Source organism: Manis javanica, chromosome 15 (assembly GCF_040802235.1).
Source record: "Manis javanica isolate MJ-LG chromosome 15, MJ_LKY, whole genome shotgun sequence".
NCBI classification, from domain to species: Eukaryota; Metazoa; Chordata; class Mammalia; order Pholidota; family Manidae; genus Manis; species Manis javanica.
The window spans coordinates 60,329,578-60,348,247 of record NC_133170.1 but is presented as its reverse complement, the minus strand read 5'-3'; the positions used below and the strand labels follow the sequence as shown (position 1 = coordinate 60,348,247).

General features: G+C 43.9%; 1 protein-coding gene across 5 annotated transcripts in view; it reads left to right on the top strand.

The window, feature by feature from the left end:
- Positions 1 to 18,670, top strand: part of SCN11A (sodium voltage-gated channel alpha subunit 11) — a 92,284-nt gene that overhangs the window by 62,017 nt on the left and 11,597 nt on the right. For 3 of the 5 annotated variants that reach the window (XM_073222667.1, XM_073222670.1, XM_073222666.1), the window contains 8 exons: positions 2,451 to 2,564; positions 3,284 to 3,398; positions 5,312 to 5,466; positions 8,444 to 8,617; positions 13,040 to 13,165; positions 13,564 to 13,824; positions 14,514 to 14,567; positions 16,829 to 16,966. In XM_073222667.1, coding sequence (XP_073078768.1) covers positions 2,451 to 2,564; positions 3,284 to 3,398; positions 5,312 to 5,466; positions 8,444 to 8,617; positions 13,040 to 13,165; positions 13,564 to 13,824; positions 14,514 to 14,567; positions 16,829 to 16,966 — 1,137 coding nt within the window. The remainder of the gene's footprint in view (positions 1 to 2,450; positions 2,565 to 3,283; positions 3,399 to 5,311; positions 5,467 to 8,443; positions 8,618 to 13,039; positions 13,166 to 13,563; positions 13,825 to 14,513; positions 14,568 to 16,828; positions 16,967 to 18,670) is intronic. The other 2 variants (XM_073222668.1, XM_073222669.1) reach the window with 2 other exon arrangements.

Here is an 18,670-nt window from a genome sequence, read left to right as displayed (position 1 = left end):
CTGACTGATTTTCCAGCCGTCATCTGTTCGGCAATAGTAGCAGGGCCATATAAAGGACTCTCTCTGCTTTGGAGAGTAGACTTCATTTTGTAGTTCTTCTAAGGACAAGAATACATGTGTGGTCTCCTGTCAATACGTGGCCATCTGACTCCATTTTGTTTTGGGCCTTGTTAGCCTGACAAACCCATCATGTTTTCTGGCATAGCTGGATTTGCGGGGAGGTGGAACTCAGTTCGTTTGTCTTATTTTCACAGTGTTTGCTAGAGAAGCTGAGAAAAGAAAGGAAAGCAAGTATATATTTATAGAGCTTATTTTTTAAATTTTCTTATTTACCATTTCTGGCTCTCTTCCTTTATTTCTGTGAATTGCCGTTACCTTCATATGGCATTTTCTTGCTCTAGTAGAACGTTGCTTCCACTTATCTCTTTGGTGCTGTTACTATCAAATATATTTTATTTCTATATGTTACATGCCTAACAATACATTAATTTTAAACATTATTTTACACAATTTTTTTTGAAATCAGTTAAGAGAAGAAAGGAAAGGGAAGGTATACATTTATATTATCTTTAATAATTACATATTTACCCTTTCCTGTGCTCTTTGCTTTTTTGTGTGGACCTTTATTGCCATTTAGCATCACTTGTGTTCAGCCTGAAGGATCTCCTTTAGTATATCTTGTAAGGTGAGTCAGCTAGCAAAGAATTCTGTTTTTATTTATCTGGGAATGTCTTTATGTCACCTTTGCTTTTGAAAGGTAGTTTTGCCGGATATTAAAATCTTGGTTCACATTTGCTTTTAATTTCAGGGCTTTTAATATACCATCCCACTGCCTTCAAGTCCCCATTGTTTCTAAAATGGTAATTTATTTGGGATCCCCTGGTACATCATGAGCCACTCTTCTCTTTGTCTTTCATCATTTCAGATGCATGTAGGTGTGGATCTCTTTGGTTTATCCTGAGGTTTGGTTAACCTCAAAGGTTTATCCTACTTTGATGAGTATTGTGACCTTCTTAGATGTATAGATTAATATTTTTAGCTAAATTTGAGAAATTTTCAGCCATTATTTCTTTGAGTATTTTCATGCTCCTCTTCCTCCTTTCTTTCTAGTTGGTGTACTTAATGGTGTCCCACATTCCTCTGAGTTTCTTTAAAGTTTTCTCTCTGCTCTTTGGATTGCATCATCTATTGATCCCTCTGCAAGTTCACCAATTCTTCCTTCTGCCAGTTCAAATGTATTGCTTCTTCTAGTGAATTTTTTTAGATTTCTTCACACTCTGGGCAGGATCCCTTAGCCACTACTCCAGGTACTTGGGGAAGAGTAGCCTCTCAGCCTCTCAGCTTCCCTCTTCCTGCATGGAAACTCTGGCCTAAAACTAGGTGGGGTGATGACTAGTATTATCAAGCTGTTGAGCCCAGAATAGATTGTCTGTCTTATGAATGGAGGCTGGTTTGAAAAAGGAAGCCCAAAATCTTGGGCTTATTCTCCAGGAGGAACTTAGCCTCTTTAACTCCGAGTTTGAAGGGATAAGAAAAGCTAGGTGACTTACATTTTCTGGCAAGAAAAATATACCTTGATTGGGAGATGAGGGTAGAGGAAACCCCATCTTCTTGGTCACATCTGTCTAGAGTTGGGCTTCCATCAAACTGAACTGGGGATGGAGAGGGAGAGAGAAGGTTGTGGGTCAAGTGCCATGGACTCCATCTATTATTACTAAATTTTTCATATTTTATTGAATAAATATTTCTTCATTTGCTGTGTGCCCTTAGAATAATTTCCAGAGACTTTAAATGATTTATTTAAAAATATTTTTATGGCTTATGCTTATTTCTCCCAGATGCATGTCCACAGAGCTCCTATACTGCCATCCAATAAATTAAGCTCTACATATCTTTTTTATTAAAACCTAAACTTACTAATTTTAATGACACTTTCAGATTATTATATTAATTTTTTTTTTCTTGAGTAAGTTCACCTCTCAGTAGTTAATTTTGGGGTGCTACTGGCTTTATGTTTGTCTCCTCATATGTTTTGGAATGCTAGTTTGAAAGCTCATTTTTAGTGAAAGGATCTGCTCCCTTGCAGTCTGTAAGTCCTGTGATATCTTTAATGGGCCCTTCTAGGGCATCCATTTCAGAACCAAGTCTCAATTGCCAACTTGGGATTCTTGTCTAATGTGATACTAGTCATATTGCTGATCCAGTTGTTGAACTAGTGGGTATCTTTGCCCAGGTCTTGTTCCTGAGGCTGTATTTTTTCTGGCCTCTCTAGGTATTCACCCTTATATAATTGCAATTCCAGGCATTGGCTATACTTTGTTTGGCTTTCTGTCTTAAGTGGAAGAACTTCAACCCAGCCTACAATTTCAAGCATTGGAATAGAATTCAAACTTGTTGCATCTCAAGTGAGATGCTTAGGAGGCATATTAATCCATGCTTCTCTGTGTCAGGCCTCTGAGCTCCACCAGGAGACCAGGAAGTCCACCAGCCTGGGAGCTCAACATGTGGAAATTGATATGTTTCCTGATGATGATGTTCACCTGTCAGTACAGGATCTCCAAAAGGTAATTTTCCCAGGGTGTTCCTCGAAGACTCATCCTGTACACCTTCTCCAAGACAATCATTCTGTAAAAATATCAAGACTATTGCAGAGCAAACTGCCAGAGTCACATCTTACACAAAGGTCTAGACCGAGTTTTTCTATCTCTCCACTGTGACATTTAGAGCAGGGTAGTTCTTGGTGCCGAGTGCTGTTTAGTGTATTGTACGGTGTTTAGCATCATCCATGACCTCTACCAACTAGATATCAGTGGCATGCCTCAGTTGTAAGATGAAAGTGTCTCTAGACATGCCAAAATGTCTCCTGGAGATAAAATCAATGAGAACCACTGGTCTAGACCTGTTATTCCAGGAGTAGAGGTAGCTGAAAATTAGTCTCAGTGAAGTAGCCTCTTCTTCTCTCTCCTTCACCTGGATTCCCTATTTGGGAAGTGGATCAGAGGTGCAACTTGTAGGGAGGAAAAGGTTGAGGTACTGTGTCTTCATACAACCTGCCTTTCTTCAGCCCCAGGAGAGCAATTAGAGATTTTCCTCTGAAGTCAGGGCTGGTCAGAGCATTTAGAAAAGGACCCAATTAGAGGGACACATTCTAAACACTCTCATACCTAGGAGCCTTTGCCTAGTTTGCTTTCTCCTGAAGAAGTCATACAATGAGGGGTTGGGTACTACCACTGTGAAAGGGTCTTGGTAAGTGATTCCCCCTGTCCTTTGTTCTGTTGTGTAGATGTCTGATGCTATCAGTGTGCTCTCAGAATGTAGTACCATTGATCCGCATGATCCCTTTGGACGGGTACTGGAAATGGTTCCCAAAAAGGAGCCAGAGAGATGTTTTCCCAAAGGTAAGTGGCAGTATTTCTGCATCCAGTTCCCAGGATATTTGGATGGGATTCTCTTATTCTTTGAAGCACTTTGGCTTTGATTGATGCCTTCTTCTACCTGTACTGGAGACAAAGTGAAGAAAGGCACCCATAGAGGTTCTTGGGGCCATTATCAAGTCTAGGCAAAGGGGGTTTCAGGAAATTCTTGATTCAGGTGGGCTCAACTTACACAGCCCAACAACCAGGGTAGAAACTCTAGAGAACTGTTCTAGAAGGCCCATTGGGCCAGTATGTCTGTGACTTTGTATAGTCCCCAGGACAGCCTTTGTCAGAGTATATATATTTGAGGTCATAGACCAAGAAAACTCCACCATAAGTCCAGGTGGCTGGAGACCCTGCCAGGCCCTCAACTCATCCCTTAAGATTTTTATCTGGAAGCAGAATAGCATTGCAATTAGGGCCTTCAGCTGTGGAGGCAGACTGCCAGAGCTCAAATGCTGCCTCTCCATTGACTAGCTGTGTGACTGGTTCAATCTACTTAGCTGCTCTGTGCCTCATTCATAAAATGGGTATAATAATAGTATCTACTGCAGAGAGTTGCTGTGGGCATTAAATGAGTGAATGTAAATCACTTGAAAGAGTATCTGGCCCATAATAAGCAATCAGAAATTGCAGCCTTTTATAATTCCTTGAGTGGATTTAGTGGTGCCTTCATTCTGTCCTGTATTCATTGCGGGGAATGTATTTGTGCCTCTCTCCCCTGTGAGGCCCTTAAAAACAAAGGCAGTGGCTTAGTCAATATTGTATTTCTAGTCTGAGAATAGAATTTGACCCAGATTATGGGCTCAACAAACATTGATAGAAGATAGATAGATAAATAAATAAATGAATTAGTGAATCTAAAAATTAAAAATTTCTCCTAAATTTGAGACTAGTCTGGTCTCACAAAGATCACCGAGAGTGGATTTCCACTCACTCCAGGTTGTTTGACAGCCCCAAAGCTGCTGGTGGGGTCAGAGGTCAGGCTAGGGATAGATTGCTATTGTCCTGATTTACATGTGTATGGTCCTTAAGGTGTGCACAGGATATCAGCAGTGGAGATGGTGAAGAAAGGTGGGTTTTGGTGGAAGGGAGGAGTGGAATAAAAGCAGAAAAAAATAGCTGTTTAGGGAAATTAACCTACTGATGCTCTGAAAGATGGAGGTGGGAGGTCCAGGCAGAAACCTCACAGGGGCTGAGGAGGAGGACTGAATGGAATGTTGTGACCACCATGAAGTGAGCATCTAGAGGGCATGAGGGAGGGAGGAGGAGACAGGTGAGCATGGAGATGTGTTCATGCTGATGGCCTGTATGCTGGGAGCAGATGCTCAGCTACATGTAAACACCTGGACATTGATCAAATTCTTCCCTGCTTGGTTTAGGTGATTCACAAAGCCTGTGCCCACCCTTACTTCATCCCCTTAGTCCCTGGAACACCTTATTATTGGCAAAAAATTGCTGCCTAATCAACAGGTGTCTGAGAGATTCTGCCCTCCAGGCTGGTTGCCTGTGCTGGTCTTGGCTGGTTCTATTCATGTGAGTGGGTAACAAACAGGACTCAGCTGATCTGGCCTGGGCCCATCAGGGCAGCTTGGCTCCGCACCACATGTCTATTCTGGAACCAGTGGGCTGGCCCAATCTGCTTTTCTGTGGAGGTGGTTCAGGAGAGCAAACAGAAGCTGTAAAGCCTGTCAAGGCTGGGCTCAGAATGAGCATTCTGTCACTCCCACCCCACAATATTAGCCAAATCAAGTCACAGATTCCAGGGGTTTGAGGGCCCTGTAGGGAAGGAATCACAAAGGCCAGGGATGCACTTGAGGGAAGGCAGGGCAGAGTGAAGCTGCCCAGGGGTTTGCTGCAGGCGCCGGTGATGGTGACAGTCCTCATTCCTGCAGGCTTGGGTCGCTGCTCTCCGCGCTGTGCTACAGGCTGGACACAGTCCCCCTGGATCATTTGGTGGAAACTTCGGAAAACCTGCTATCAAATAGTGAAGCACAGCTGGTTTGAGAGCTTTATTATCTTCGTGATTCTGCTAAGCAGTGGAGCCCTGGTGAGTGACCATAGCCCCTTGGGGTACTGGGGATCATGGCAGCTGGGTAGCTGTGTTCTGACGGGGCCTTTCAGGGGATGGTGAATGGGTCTCCCAGCCTGGGGAGACCAGGCCCAAGTGGGCTCTCAGCTGCTGCTGCCCCTTCGAGGACAAGATTTTGTACAACTTCTAGGGTGGTCCTCCTAGTAGGAAATCCCCGAGCCAGAGATGCGTTCCCTGGGGAAGGCATGACCAGACCAACACTTGGAAGTGGTTTTGGAGTCTGGCCCTTGCCCCTAGGTATGCCATCAATTTTGGAGGATTTCTAGATATTTCACTCTGTCCTACGTGGTTCCTCCCCTAGACAGCATCGCTGCTATCCCCTCTCTTCCTGAAAACCGTAGTGCTGCTTTCTAACAGGCAAACCATTAGGGGGAAAAGGCGACTGTAGGGACCAGATCAGGATATAGTTAAGTTGTGTTGGTATTTCCCACTACTCGTGGTCCCTTGAAAGGAGAGCAAATACAGCTTTATGTGCCTGACAGCTCCTTCCATTCTGAGGTGGTGTGTGTCCCAGAGAGTGTTGGAAGTAACTTGGAATCCATCAGCCTCCATGGCTGCAGAGTCATAGGCTCCTTCCTGTTCTCTCTCCTCACCATTTGGTTCTTCTTACCCTTCACCTCTTTCCTTGGGGGACAGTATCTTCTTTCTTATCATCTATGTGTATCTCTCTCTGTCTGTCCCTCCCTCTCCTCTACCTAGGTGTCTCCCCTTAAATGGCCATAATATGGAACTAAAGTCTCTCACTATTTGTTATATGAGCAATGGATTCCTGGGCTCCCCCTTACTGATATAGAGTCACAGACAGTGCACAATAAGTCACTACAAAATGGAAGGGACACAGAAGTGTTTTGTTCCTTCACCACTGCCTTTCTGTTTAGTGCTTTACACCTGCATGATGTCTGCGTGACAGAAGATGAGCATGTACTCGGGCCTGTGATCAACAGACATCTGTGTTTATCTGCGTATCCTCAACACAAATTATTCCTTGAACAAAGGGTGAATTTCTCTAAAAGCACCCCGGAGGACTCCCTGGATTCATTATTACTGCCCAGTCTTGGTCCAGGGCCCTGTACTCTTCTGATGGCTATGCCTTCACTGGCTATCTACTCTTCTTCAAGTGGTGGGGTTCTTCCACGTTTTCCACCAAGGCTGACTGGTGTCTCCCAAGCCCTATGCTAGTCAGTGGGAAAGCAGTGGTGTTGCCCAAGTCACAGCATGTGCTCTCTGGCACCAGACAACAACCCTTCTCATCAGAGGAGCCAAGGCACACGATCCTCCTGGTCCTCATCTGCCTTCCGATAAGGCACAGGTGGGCTGGCAGAGTGAGGCTGAATACACAGTGCAGAGGGTCCCAGGACGGGCACCCAGGCCCTGTTTCTCTACACATGCTTGTGGAGAAACGGAGATAAGAAACATCTAGTCCCTCACCATGGCATGTGATGTGTGGACCAGCAGCTTCAGTATCACCTGGAAGCTTGTTAGACACACACAGTCTTGGGCCCATTCCAGGTCTGCTGAGTCAGAACTAGGTGGTTTGGGGCTCATTATTGTTGAGGAGCCCTGGTCTGGCCACTATGTAACAGGGGAAGCTTCCTGGATTAGGAAATGGCCTTGTTATAAGGTGGGGGCCTTCATCGCTCATTGCTGATGTCAGTCTCTTCTGTTGAGCAAACTGAAACCTGCTGTGCCAGCATCTTGCTCAGTTTCCAAACTGAGAAAGGAAATGAGCTTCCAACACCATTCAGATTGTTTTCTCCTCAAGAGGCTACCCACTGCAAGTCCCTGATTTCCAGGAACTTGGAGTCTTGTAGGACAGACAGACAGAGTACAGGCAATTGTAGGCAGGGGCCATAGTGATGTACTCAGAGAGGCAGTGGGTGACACTGAGTCATGGAGAATGAGCACTCAACTCAGTCTTGGAACAAGATGGACAGTGTCCTATAGAAAAGATCAGCTAAGCTGAGATCAGAAGGTCAAGATGAGGAGCCGGCAGGGCAGAGGAGGAGATGGAGGCCTTTACAGTCAGAAACCCACTTGGGACTAGGAAGCGAGACTGTCCTTGTGTGCCCTTTCTCCCCAGGCCATGGGGCTGTGGGGTTGCCTTAGTCCCTGGCAGCTGAACTGGTTCCTTCATTGCCTTCAGCTTTTGCCCAAATGTTGTGACAGGGCTGGTGCCAGAGCCCCTCCTCTCCTTTCTTCATCCTTTTTAACTCTGTAAAGACTAAAAGGGCAGCTGATGCTTGAGTTATCTAGAAATCCTCCAAGATTGATGGTATACCTAGGGGCAAGGGCCAGACTCCAAAACCACTTCCAAGACCCTTAAAAAATGAGTCACACTTCAGGTGAAGGATATGTTTGTACATGGCATGTAAAGGCATCGCTCCAAAGCTAGGATGTCTCTTTTTCATGATTGCACCTAATGGGTGTTGAATATTCAAAGTAATTTTTACTGTTTAGGTAGAGGATGGGTCTCGGCTGGATCTGGAGGGTGGCTAAGACATGTGGGCTTGAGGTCATAAGTAATGGAGTGGCACTGTAATAGAGCCACTTAGGTAGCCAGAAAGGTGAAAGATGGCATATGTCACCAGTGGTCCTAGAAAAGTTGGGAAGACTTTGTTGGCAAGGGTTGAAAGGATTTGGGAGACCAGGATATGGTGTGGTGATCCTCTGGGACAATGTTTCTATATCCCAGGCATCAGGGATGAGAGCCTTGGAAACTAGAGTGGCAACAGAAGTCTAGAAATAGGATTTTCCTTCAAGTTTTCCTTACTCAAGGAATTGATTCCTTTGGAAAAGTTCAGCCTTAATGCCTTTTGTGCAAAACCTTGTCACCAAGAGAGATACTAATTATTCAAACATGAAGAAAAATAAAAAGAAAAGTCAGCAAGGAGTTGATGCAAATAGCCTGGTTCACGACTCTGCTTTATCCTTTCAGGTATTTGAAGATACTAACCTTGACCAACGACCCAGTATCCAAGCATTACTTGATTGTACTGACAACATTTTCACGTACATTTTTATCCTGGAGATGGGTCTGAAATGGGTGGCCCTTGGATTTAGGAAGTACTTCACCAGTGTGTGGTGCTGGCTCGATTTCATCATTGTGATTGTGAGTTCACTATCCCTGTGTCCCATGCTGACGGGGGCTGGGGTGGGCATGGAGGAGGGAGCGCATGGGGACCCCATGGGAGCCACCTCTCCCCTGTGCCTCATGTGGGTGTCCTCTGCAGTGTTCCTGCTCACAGCGCTTGTGAGTAGTTGGTGCTTCTCCCTCAGCACCTTATGATCCTGGGTCCTTTCGTTGCACGCTGCACCACCGCCCTCCCCACCATTCTCCATGAGCACTCCTCAAGTCTGGTGTGTATCTAAAATAACTCTGAGGGGCCTCCATTTAATTTTCTCCTTCCAAATGTCTCTTCCCTTTCAAGACTTCTCAAAGCGGGTCAGCCGCCAACAGACTAGGTTGGTCTCCATCTTGATTTGTCAAGAAATGTAGGAGGATTATCCACATACATTCTTCCGTTTAATCTGCATAGACATCACCTACCACCCTGCGCGGACAAGGAAACCTGAAGCTTGGATGACCAGCAGCTTGTTTCGTGGGGAATTGGGGCTCACACCTTGGTCTCTGTGTGATGCTGAGGCCGTCAATAGCAGTAGGGGGCCACACTTAGTGGGCGCCTTCTCTGTTTCAGGTGCTCTGCCTGTGCTTCATTTATATCCTTTCTGTCAGTCAGCACAGTCACTCTGTGTGGTAGGTGTACTGTTATTTTTCTCATCTACATAGAAAGAAACTAAGTCACAGGGAGTCCCAGAAACATATTAAAGGTTGCCCAGCTGGAAGTGGTGGAGGTGAGACTCAAACCTACGTCTCACTCCAAAACCCTTTATTTTAATTTTCACGTCCTTTCTGCCATGAGCTAATTATTTGCTATTTAGTGAAGTAAATACGACAAATGCATAAACATAAGCATCAGCACACCCTGCTGGAGAACCTTGGGTCGGTGGTGGACACTAGCAGGCCATGTGTGGTTGCAGCACTTTAGAAGGGCGTCAGCACCATAAGCCTCCAACACAAGTCAGAGGAGGGAATAAAATCATCCACGTGACTTTCAACCCTACCAGTTTCGGGAATGCAAACCACTCTGCATCCATGGTCTTATTACATTGAAGTGCAGAATCCATAAGACAGTGGATTTACTGGCCTAAACTGTAGAGACTGGTTGTAGAGCCATTTTTTTTCTTTCTTTCTATCTAACTATAAGCAAAGTGCTTCCCTCTTTTGACATGAATAAAGACACATGAATAAAAATAATGAGTGTGGACTATAAATTGCTCAGGTTTGGCCTGATACAAATTTGAAAACATAAATCTTACAATAACCACTGAAAACACCAAAACAGTGATCCAATGTCATAGTGTCAAAAGGGGTACCAGGCTCAGACAAGTTTTTACCAAACTACCAAGGAGTGGTGCCATATACCAAATGTTTGCATCTTCCAAAATTTACATGTTGAAACATAATCCCCAAAGCGTTGGTATTTTCAGGTGGGGCCTTTGGAGGTGCTCTTACAGAAGAGCCCCCCTCCACCCCAGTTTCCCCATCCCTTCTGCCATGAGAAGACATGGGGAGAAAGCTGTCTATGATTCAGGGAGCAGGCTCCCTCCAGACACTGACTGTGTCTTGGACTTCTCAGCCTCTGAACCATGAGAAATACATCTCTGTTATTTATAATCTACCCATGCTGTGGTATTGTGTTACAGAGGCCTGAACGAAGATAAGCAGTTAGCCCCAACCTTATTCCAATTGTTAGAAACGAGAAAAAGAGGGGAAGCTTGCAAACTTATTTAATGACACAAGTATAACAGTGAAAACAAAATGAGTGGGACAAAAAAGAGTAGAACAAGAGAAGAAATAATCTTATGTATCTTTATAAATAATAATGTCTTTATATCTATATAAATAAATATCTTCATAAATCCCAGAGAAGGCACCCAGTAAGTGTGGTCCACTATTACTGTTGCATGTCTCAGCATCACACAGACAGGGGTGTGAACACCCATTCCACTTGAAACAAGCTGCTGGTCATCTGAGCTTCAGGTTTCCTTTGTCTGTAACATGATAGGTGATGTATAGCGCTACTTAATTTGGGACATTATTTTGTGTATTAAATGAGAGGATGTGTGTGAATAACCCAATTCCGTTGCTTGTTAATCAAGATTGTATAAAATGATCTTTAAAAGTTCGGAGTAGAAAAATGCAAACACAACCACACAAAAAGTACAAATTTAATTATATCCAAATTAAAACTTGTGTTTTCTATTCAGCAATATCCTAATCATAGTCAAAGACAGGTTAGAGCCTGGATATTTGCCATGTATATAATAGATAATTATTATCCACAATATACAAAATCTCCCTAGAGATCAACGAGAAAAGGACAACTCAGTGTAAGAAAGGGAGAAGGATGCAACAGGCAACTCGCCGAAGGAGCTCAAGTTACCAATAAATGTGTGAGGAAATACAAACTGGTTAAATCACCAGTTAGCACAGAAATGCTGATTAAAATGAGACACTTCCTTTTCCTCATCAGATTGACAAAAATTTTAAACTGGGGGTAATATCTAACATTGAGAAGGATATAGGAAAATAGAATCTCTAATCACTGTCAGCAGTTTAAATGGTACAGTCATTTGGGGGAAAGTTTTGCACTATTAAGTAAAATTACAAATGAGATCAATTTATAATCCAGAAATACCACTTCTAATCAAACATCTAAGGAAACCTCCTGTTTGTGCAACCAGGAAAAATGCACACACATCTGTTTAGTTTGCTGTTCATAGTAGCAAAGAAATAGAAATAATGTAGATCCATAAAATATAAATATTATGTGCTGTGTTACTTTACAACAGTTAAAAGGAACAAACCTTAAGAATATATGTCAACATGATGAATCTCAAAATAATACAGTGATAAATGCAAGTTATATAGACAAAAAAGATAAAACTGGCCGCCAACTTCCCACCCTGAAGAATACTATGCAGTGGGAAAGAGTGTGGGCATTTTTGTGTCTGCATGTCTGTGGGTGCTTCCCAGTGTGGCAGAACAGAACCTGGGGGTGAGGTTCCGGCTGAAAATGCGTGCATTGTACCTCTAGGAACACTTCTTCCCCACCTTTGCCAACAGTGATTTGGTAAAGCCAGAAGAACTACTGGGCTTTGCCATCTTTTCCCTGTGGCTAGGAACAAGGCAGGAGTACTTGTGGACAAGCTGCTTCGACAACTCTCCTGACAGGTGATGCAGTTACAAACAAAAGGATAAGCAAAAAGCTTACTTTTAAAAACCTTTATAAATAAAAACATTTTGAATTGATGGTGATTTTTTAAAAATTGACTATGAATTTTAAAATCTTGTTATTTTGCCATATTAACTCACTTAACTTCTCTCAGCTTGCAGATATTTTCCTACTGCAACAAGATGGACAGGATTAGTGGGGAATGTTTTTAGGTAATAGCGATTCTGGCATTAGCTAAGTCCAGCATATCATAATGCACTTAATATGTTTTTATGTGCACATGATGCACATAATAGCACAGCATAATGGCCAGCTGAACAATTCCCCTTCTGGTTGGAGCCTCTGAAAGCTCTGCATGATCAGTAAGGATGAGGGTCTGCCGGTAGTGGTCTTCAGCTTAAGCTCAGCATATTTGTTAAATTTTAATTAGTGTTTTTGCAGAGCTTTCCAATCCTCAGTCCTATTCTGTTGGGAAGAAATATGTTGGGAGAGAAAACTGGATTTAATTCTCCAACAAGTGAAAGGAAATACTAGCAAAAAATAAGTTATTTTTTGTTGTGAATTCTTATTTTGATACTATTGCAAACTTCCAGAAAAGTTGTAAGAAATAGTATAAAGAATCCCTCGTACTATTTCCCCAGATTCACCAGTTATTAACATTTCCCCCTATCTGCTTTGTCATTTCTTCTCTTTTTTTCTAAACTGCTTGAGATTAAGTTGCAGACAGCAACACCCTTTTACCCCTAAACATTTCAGTGTGTATTTCCTAAGGTCAAGGATGTTATCTCACATAGTTATGGTAGAATTATCAAAGTGAGGAAATTTAATATGATCCAATACTACAACCCACATCCATTCTCAAATTTTGTCATTGTCACCACAAAGTCCTTTATGGCTAATTCTACCCATCCACTGTGACCCTCCACCCCCAAATCCAGGGTCCAGTTCAGGACCCCACATGACGCATCATCATGTCCCGTTGGTTTCCTTTAATTTATAACAATTTCTGAGCTGTTCTTTGTCTTCATTAAACAAATAATGTAAATTCATTGTTCTGATCTATCTGGGCTGTAGTTTGGCCAGACAAGGAGAAAAGTAGTGTCTCCACTTGCCTTCCCACTTCCACCAGGGCCTGGCTGATCCCTGGGGGCATCTGCCTCTCCTGAAGGCTCACAACCCCCACTGGCATCCCTGGACACCAAGTAGGCACTACCCGGGGCCTCTCTTCCCACCAGGTCTCTGTGATCACTCTCATGGACATAAAGGGCTTGAAGTCCCTCCGCACTCTCCGGGCGCTGCGGCCCCTGCGCACACTGTCCCAGTTTGAAGGCATGAAGGTACTTGGAGTGAACGGGAGGAAGGTCAGCGGGTAGAAGTGGCCAACTCCCCTTCTTGGGCTGGGCTGTGCTTTCCTTAAATTGCCAAGCTTTTCCGGTACCCCTCCCCATACTACCCTGTGCTTACCATAAGAGAGATGGGGAAAAGTCTGAGAGTCTCCATTCTGTAATAGCCAAGGGGGGTTGAGTCTCTGCCTCTGTCCTAGGCAGGTGTCCCATGAGTCTCTAACACTATCAGCAGAGGACACTTCTCAGGTGATCCTCAGGGGCAGCAGAGGCAGGCTTCACTGATGGGGTGAGGTGGGGCTGGCAAGTAGGTGGACCTGCAGGATGTCCAGCCTGCTCATTGTTCCCGGGGAGAGAAAGGGCTTGGCGAACCCCCACCTAGAGCGCCTGTGAAGCTTCCCTTTTGTTCCCCCAAGGTGGTAGTAGATGCCCTCATCGGTGCCATACCCGCCATTCTGAATGTCTTGCTTGTCTGCCTCATTTTCTGGCTCATATTTTGTATCCTGGGAGTGAACTTTTTTTCTGGACAATTCGGAAGATGCATTAATGGGACAGATACAATAAATCACAGCATTGTTGCAAACCGAAGTCAGTGTCAAAGTGGAAATTTCTCCTGGGTCAACGAGCTGGTGAACTTTGACAACGTGGGAATGGCTTACCTCGCCCTGCTGCAAGTGGTAATTGTTGTTGGTATGCTCTCCACTTGAAGGGGAGATACCTTAAAAGAATTTTAAGTCATTTCTCAGCTAATAAAAATACAGTGACTACACTGAGATAACAGAATCAAATCCCAATTCCTCACTTGGGAGCCAATGCCCTCTGGTAATGTCCCCTGCGCCATCCCCCCACCCCGCCCCATGAGCATATACTGAGCGTCAACCCCCAGATCATGTCTCTTGTAGGGGTCTGTGCAACCCACCCTTCCTAGGAGGTGCCATGCCCCCCAGAACTCCAGCCAGAGAGGAGAGGGATGTCAGAGGTTATGCCACCCCATTAGTGATAGTCCTCTGCTCAAAGCAGTCCTAGGTTAAACCGCAGTTGCCAGGCCTCCGACAGACAGTATGGAAGATGTGACATCAGGAGAGCCTGAGCTAGGCTCTCTCCAGGGTTGATTCACAGCTTCTCTAGCAATTTTTAAGGCATAAATTTCTTTTGTTTTCAAGCTTTTTACCTTGTGCAAATGAAGAAAAAAAATCCAAGACACCCATTTTTGAATTCCCTTCCATGGTTCTTTTATGTAGACATTCTGTCCTGGGCTGGCAGCCATCATCTTGCATCAGCCACCGGGTCTGCTTGCTCTTCAACAGCACTTGTCTGCTGATAGCAAGTCTATAATTGCATTTGTGTTTCTCTGCTTTTGTTGCAGGCAACGTTTAAGGGCTGGATGGGTATTATGTATGCAGCTGTCGATTCCAGAGGGGTGAGCTTGTGTTCTGCCATATCCTAGAGTGCTAGAGTCGAATCAGGGACAGTCCACAGCTTCCTGCATTGCATTTCCAGTGGCCAGCACTGTTTGCCTTGCTTTTCTTGGGACAAATGCTATGCAATAGGGAGAAAAGGGCCCTTATCCACCTCCCTTGAGTATTACATTGTAGCACGCCCCAAAGCCCAGTCCTCTTTCTCCATAGTGACCAGGAGACCCACTCCTGTAGGTGGAGCCAGAAGCAACAAAATCACAGGATGCCTTGATCTTCTTCTCTTGCCTTTTCTCCAAATGGGTGGACAGGCAGAGCCAAATTTCAAAGGGCACTTGCCCTTAACTGTGGGAAAACTGTAAGACTGGATTAAGTCTGAGCAAGAGAGACTTTCCCATGGCTCCTTACCTCTGAAAAATGAGAGGGGTTTCTGATGATTGCCACCTATCAAATTCTAGTTGAGTAAAAACGATTATGGACTCCCAAAGTTGGGAGAATACTCAGCAACCTAGTCCATTTCTATTTCCCAGTTGTGCATTTGAGGAATGGAGAGGAAGGCCATTGTCGAAAGCCATACAGTGAACAAATGGTTGAACCCAGGGGAATCAGCATTGTTTATTTCTGTCATCACGTGTGTGTGTTGTTCTGCTTTAGCGTCTGCAGAGTTAACACCTGGCACATAGTAGGTGTTCAACCCCTGTGAGCTGGTGGTAGCCATTGGGGGAGATGAGTGATGCTGTAGTCACAGGAGGCAATTTATTAAAGGAATATTAAAAAATACTAATGTGCTCACTTTTTTGTCTGAGTACATGGTCTTCATCCTAGTTTACCTTAGGCATCCGTCGCCATGGGGCAGACATTGGGGGTGGGGCAGAAACCCTGCAGATGGTGAGAGAACAGGTATGTGGCTTACCTGTGAACCCACAGTGAGTGACAGGGCGGAGTTGTGGAGTGCTGCCTGTCCTGATGCTGGTCCTTGGACATCGTAACTCGTATATACTGGCTTCTGGCATGATGGCCTTTGTGTAGTCACACAGCATCCTGCTGGCCTCAAATATTGGTGAAACCATGGGTCTTTCTCCCCTTTGACTTCTCTTGGGCTCAAACACTGACTCTCTGCCATATCTTCCATGTGGTCTGCTGGCCCGGCAGTCTACTCCCATCTCTTGCTATATAGGCCACCAGGCTATCAATTCCATTTCCAAGCCACGTGAGAACTGAAAAAGGCTCGAGAGACCCGTCTGATCCTGCTACTCCAGCCTCTAAATCGTCCAGAGTATCCAGGCCTTCCCTGTGCAGTTTTCTCTTGGGAAATTATGGAAGTTGAGCAAGAATACCCTGTTTGCCCAACATGTTCCCCCCAGTTTACTGGCCCCAAGTCCTCTCTCCAGACCCAAAGATGGAGAACCAGGACACACATCTCATGGCTATGACCTCTCACTCTTTTTCCGACAATTCCCTAGGTGCAAGTGGAACAAGCTTTTGTCCTTCCCCTCTCCTATCCGAAACTCCTTTTGCAAGATTTTTTGCCTGCTACATAGTCTTATTTCAAATGTCAGATGCTGAATAGTAATTCTTTTTTTCCATTCCATTGTTTCTGTACTAGTTCGTACTCTTAGTTCACACAAGTGGATGCCTCAGGTCAACTGCAACTAAGGTCAGGTACTCTTCAAGGCAAAAAAGAAGTAATATTTTCAAATATTTACCTCCATTGCACTGGGCCCTATGGTAGCTGCTGAATAGCAAATATCGTAAATGCACTGGACAGGTGCATTCCATGCTAGGTACTAGGAAACGGAGAGCAATAGGACACCAGCACAGACTCAAAGCAACAGTGGGTGCCATCTGAAGGCTATAAGGTGGTAGCCATCCTACAGGAGTTGGCAGACAGCCACCTCTGCCCAAAGGGAGTGTGCCCTCCTAGGTGGCTGCACCTCCATTTGGCTGCCTCCCATCATGTGTCCACATAGATGTCCTTGAGACCTTCTCCCAGCATGCGTGATCATGTGCTCCCTCGCCTCCACCCCAGTGGTTCTCCACCACTTAGCGGAGAAAGCCTAGCCTCCCACCACTCCCCACCCCACTGCATGGTGCCCAGGCCACTTGGGGAACCGAAAGAGGTGCCCCTGGGCTGGGGCTGTTTGCAGGGCTGGTAGTTAATGCTGCTGCCAGGACCTCTGTGCTCTTGTGAGTATATGGCAATTGAGGCAGCTTATGTGTTTCTTTACTAATTGTTTTCTCCTCTCATTAAAAAAATCCCTAACAGAAAGAACAACAGCCCAAGTTTGAGGAGAACCCACTGAAGTACCTTTTCTTTGTGGTTTTTATCATCTTTGGCTCATTCTTCACTCTGAACCTCTTTATTGGTGTTATAATTGACAACTTCAACCAACAGCAGAAAAAGATAAGTATGGGTGTCGTCCTGGTTTGGTGTTTTCACCTCTCTCCTCCCAGGGGCGTGAAAGGAATATAATTCTAGTCTAGATTCTTGTACAAGGCAGAGGCTGGCAGCAGCTCATGAACAAAGTGGGAGCCACTTGGAGAAGATTCTTGAAGATACGGCTGAAAAGGGACTGAAAACAGTGGGGATTATTAAATCCTTGTTTTTACTCTCCATTCTACCTCCTTAAATAAGGACACTGTTGAACCCTAGTAGAAGAACAACTACCAGGTTTAGTATTTATGACACTGGAGTCACATTTTAGTAACTTTTCAAGTGTACTGTGTTATCTCGGATAAAAAGAATAAATTCTTTCTGCAAACTTCTGTCCTGGTACCAACACCCAGCAGATTTATTGAACTTATTTGGAAAGAGATGGATGGGAAGAAGCAGGTTTTGGGGAGACTTTTCCCCCACACAAACAGATGTTTATTTTTCTGACTATATTTCATAGGAGCTTTGTAGTAGATATGGAAAAAAAGGAAGATAAAAAGTAAATTTAAATCACCCATCAGGTGACCACCAAGTGGGAACCATATTAGCTGAAGCACCATCATTATGGTCTGATCCCTTCCAGCTCCTTTCTAACTAAATCCGTAGTCCTTTCACATGGCTGAGATTACAATTACAGTTATTTTAATTTTGTAGTTTCCTTACTCTCCATTAGTTCTGAGCCCATGTCATGAAATTATCTTAGTTATGCCAGTTTCCAGGGCTGAATTACATCCCATATTTTGGGTAGATAATAACTTATCTTAATCATTCCCTCTCTTTTTTTTAGACATTTAGGTCATGTCTGGATTTCTTGCTCTTGTAAAACAATCATAAACTTCCCTAACATTCTTTATGTGTATCTCTGATTAACTCCTCAGGGTAAGTTCCTAGAATTTAGGGCGTTAAAGATATATTGTCAAATTACCTTTCCAAAATTCAATCCTGGGGTACTTTCCTTTCGCAAAATGTGAAAATGCCTTTTTACTCTATTCTGATAATCCAGATTTTTATAACATTACCTTTTTTGGCTTGATAGGTAAAAGTGTATCTCATTGCTTTATATGCATTTATTTGATCATTTGCAAAGTTCATACTTTTCACAAGTTGATGGCCATAGGTATTTCTCCCTCAAGAATTTCTGTTTATAGCTTTGTCTCATTTTAAAAGTGATATTGTCATCCTTCTTATGCTTATATGTAAGCACTCCAATTTGTAACTTGCTTCTTATTTTTTTGTAATGATATTTTTGACTTAGGGACATCTAGCATCTTTATGGAGTCAACCTCCCAAACTTGTCCTTTCTGAATTCTCTTGTATTTATGAAACAGAGAGCATTTCTCAGTCCTAAAATCTGCTAACTAAACATTCACCTTTGTTTTCCTACTAGTTTTATGGCTCTTTTGAATTTTTCTGTTGAACCCTTGTAATCCATCCAGAACATATCTTGATGTTGTGGCCTTCTTGGTGTCTGTGGGTAGAGTCATTCCCTGTCCATACACAACTGTATTGCTATCTGATACTCAGAACCGTGCTATGTAGGGTCACCTCTGTCACATGCACCTTGATTGCAGTTGGTACCTGCAATTTGGATGTCAGACCTTGTTATTTTACTGTTTTAAAATCACTGTTTTGATCAGGCCATAGCATTTTTTTTGTTTCACTTTGTATACACTT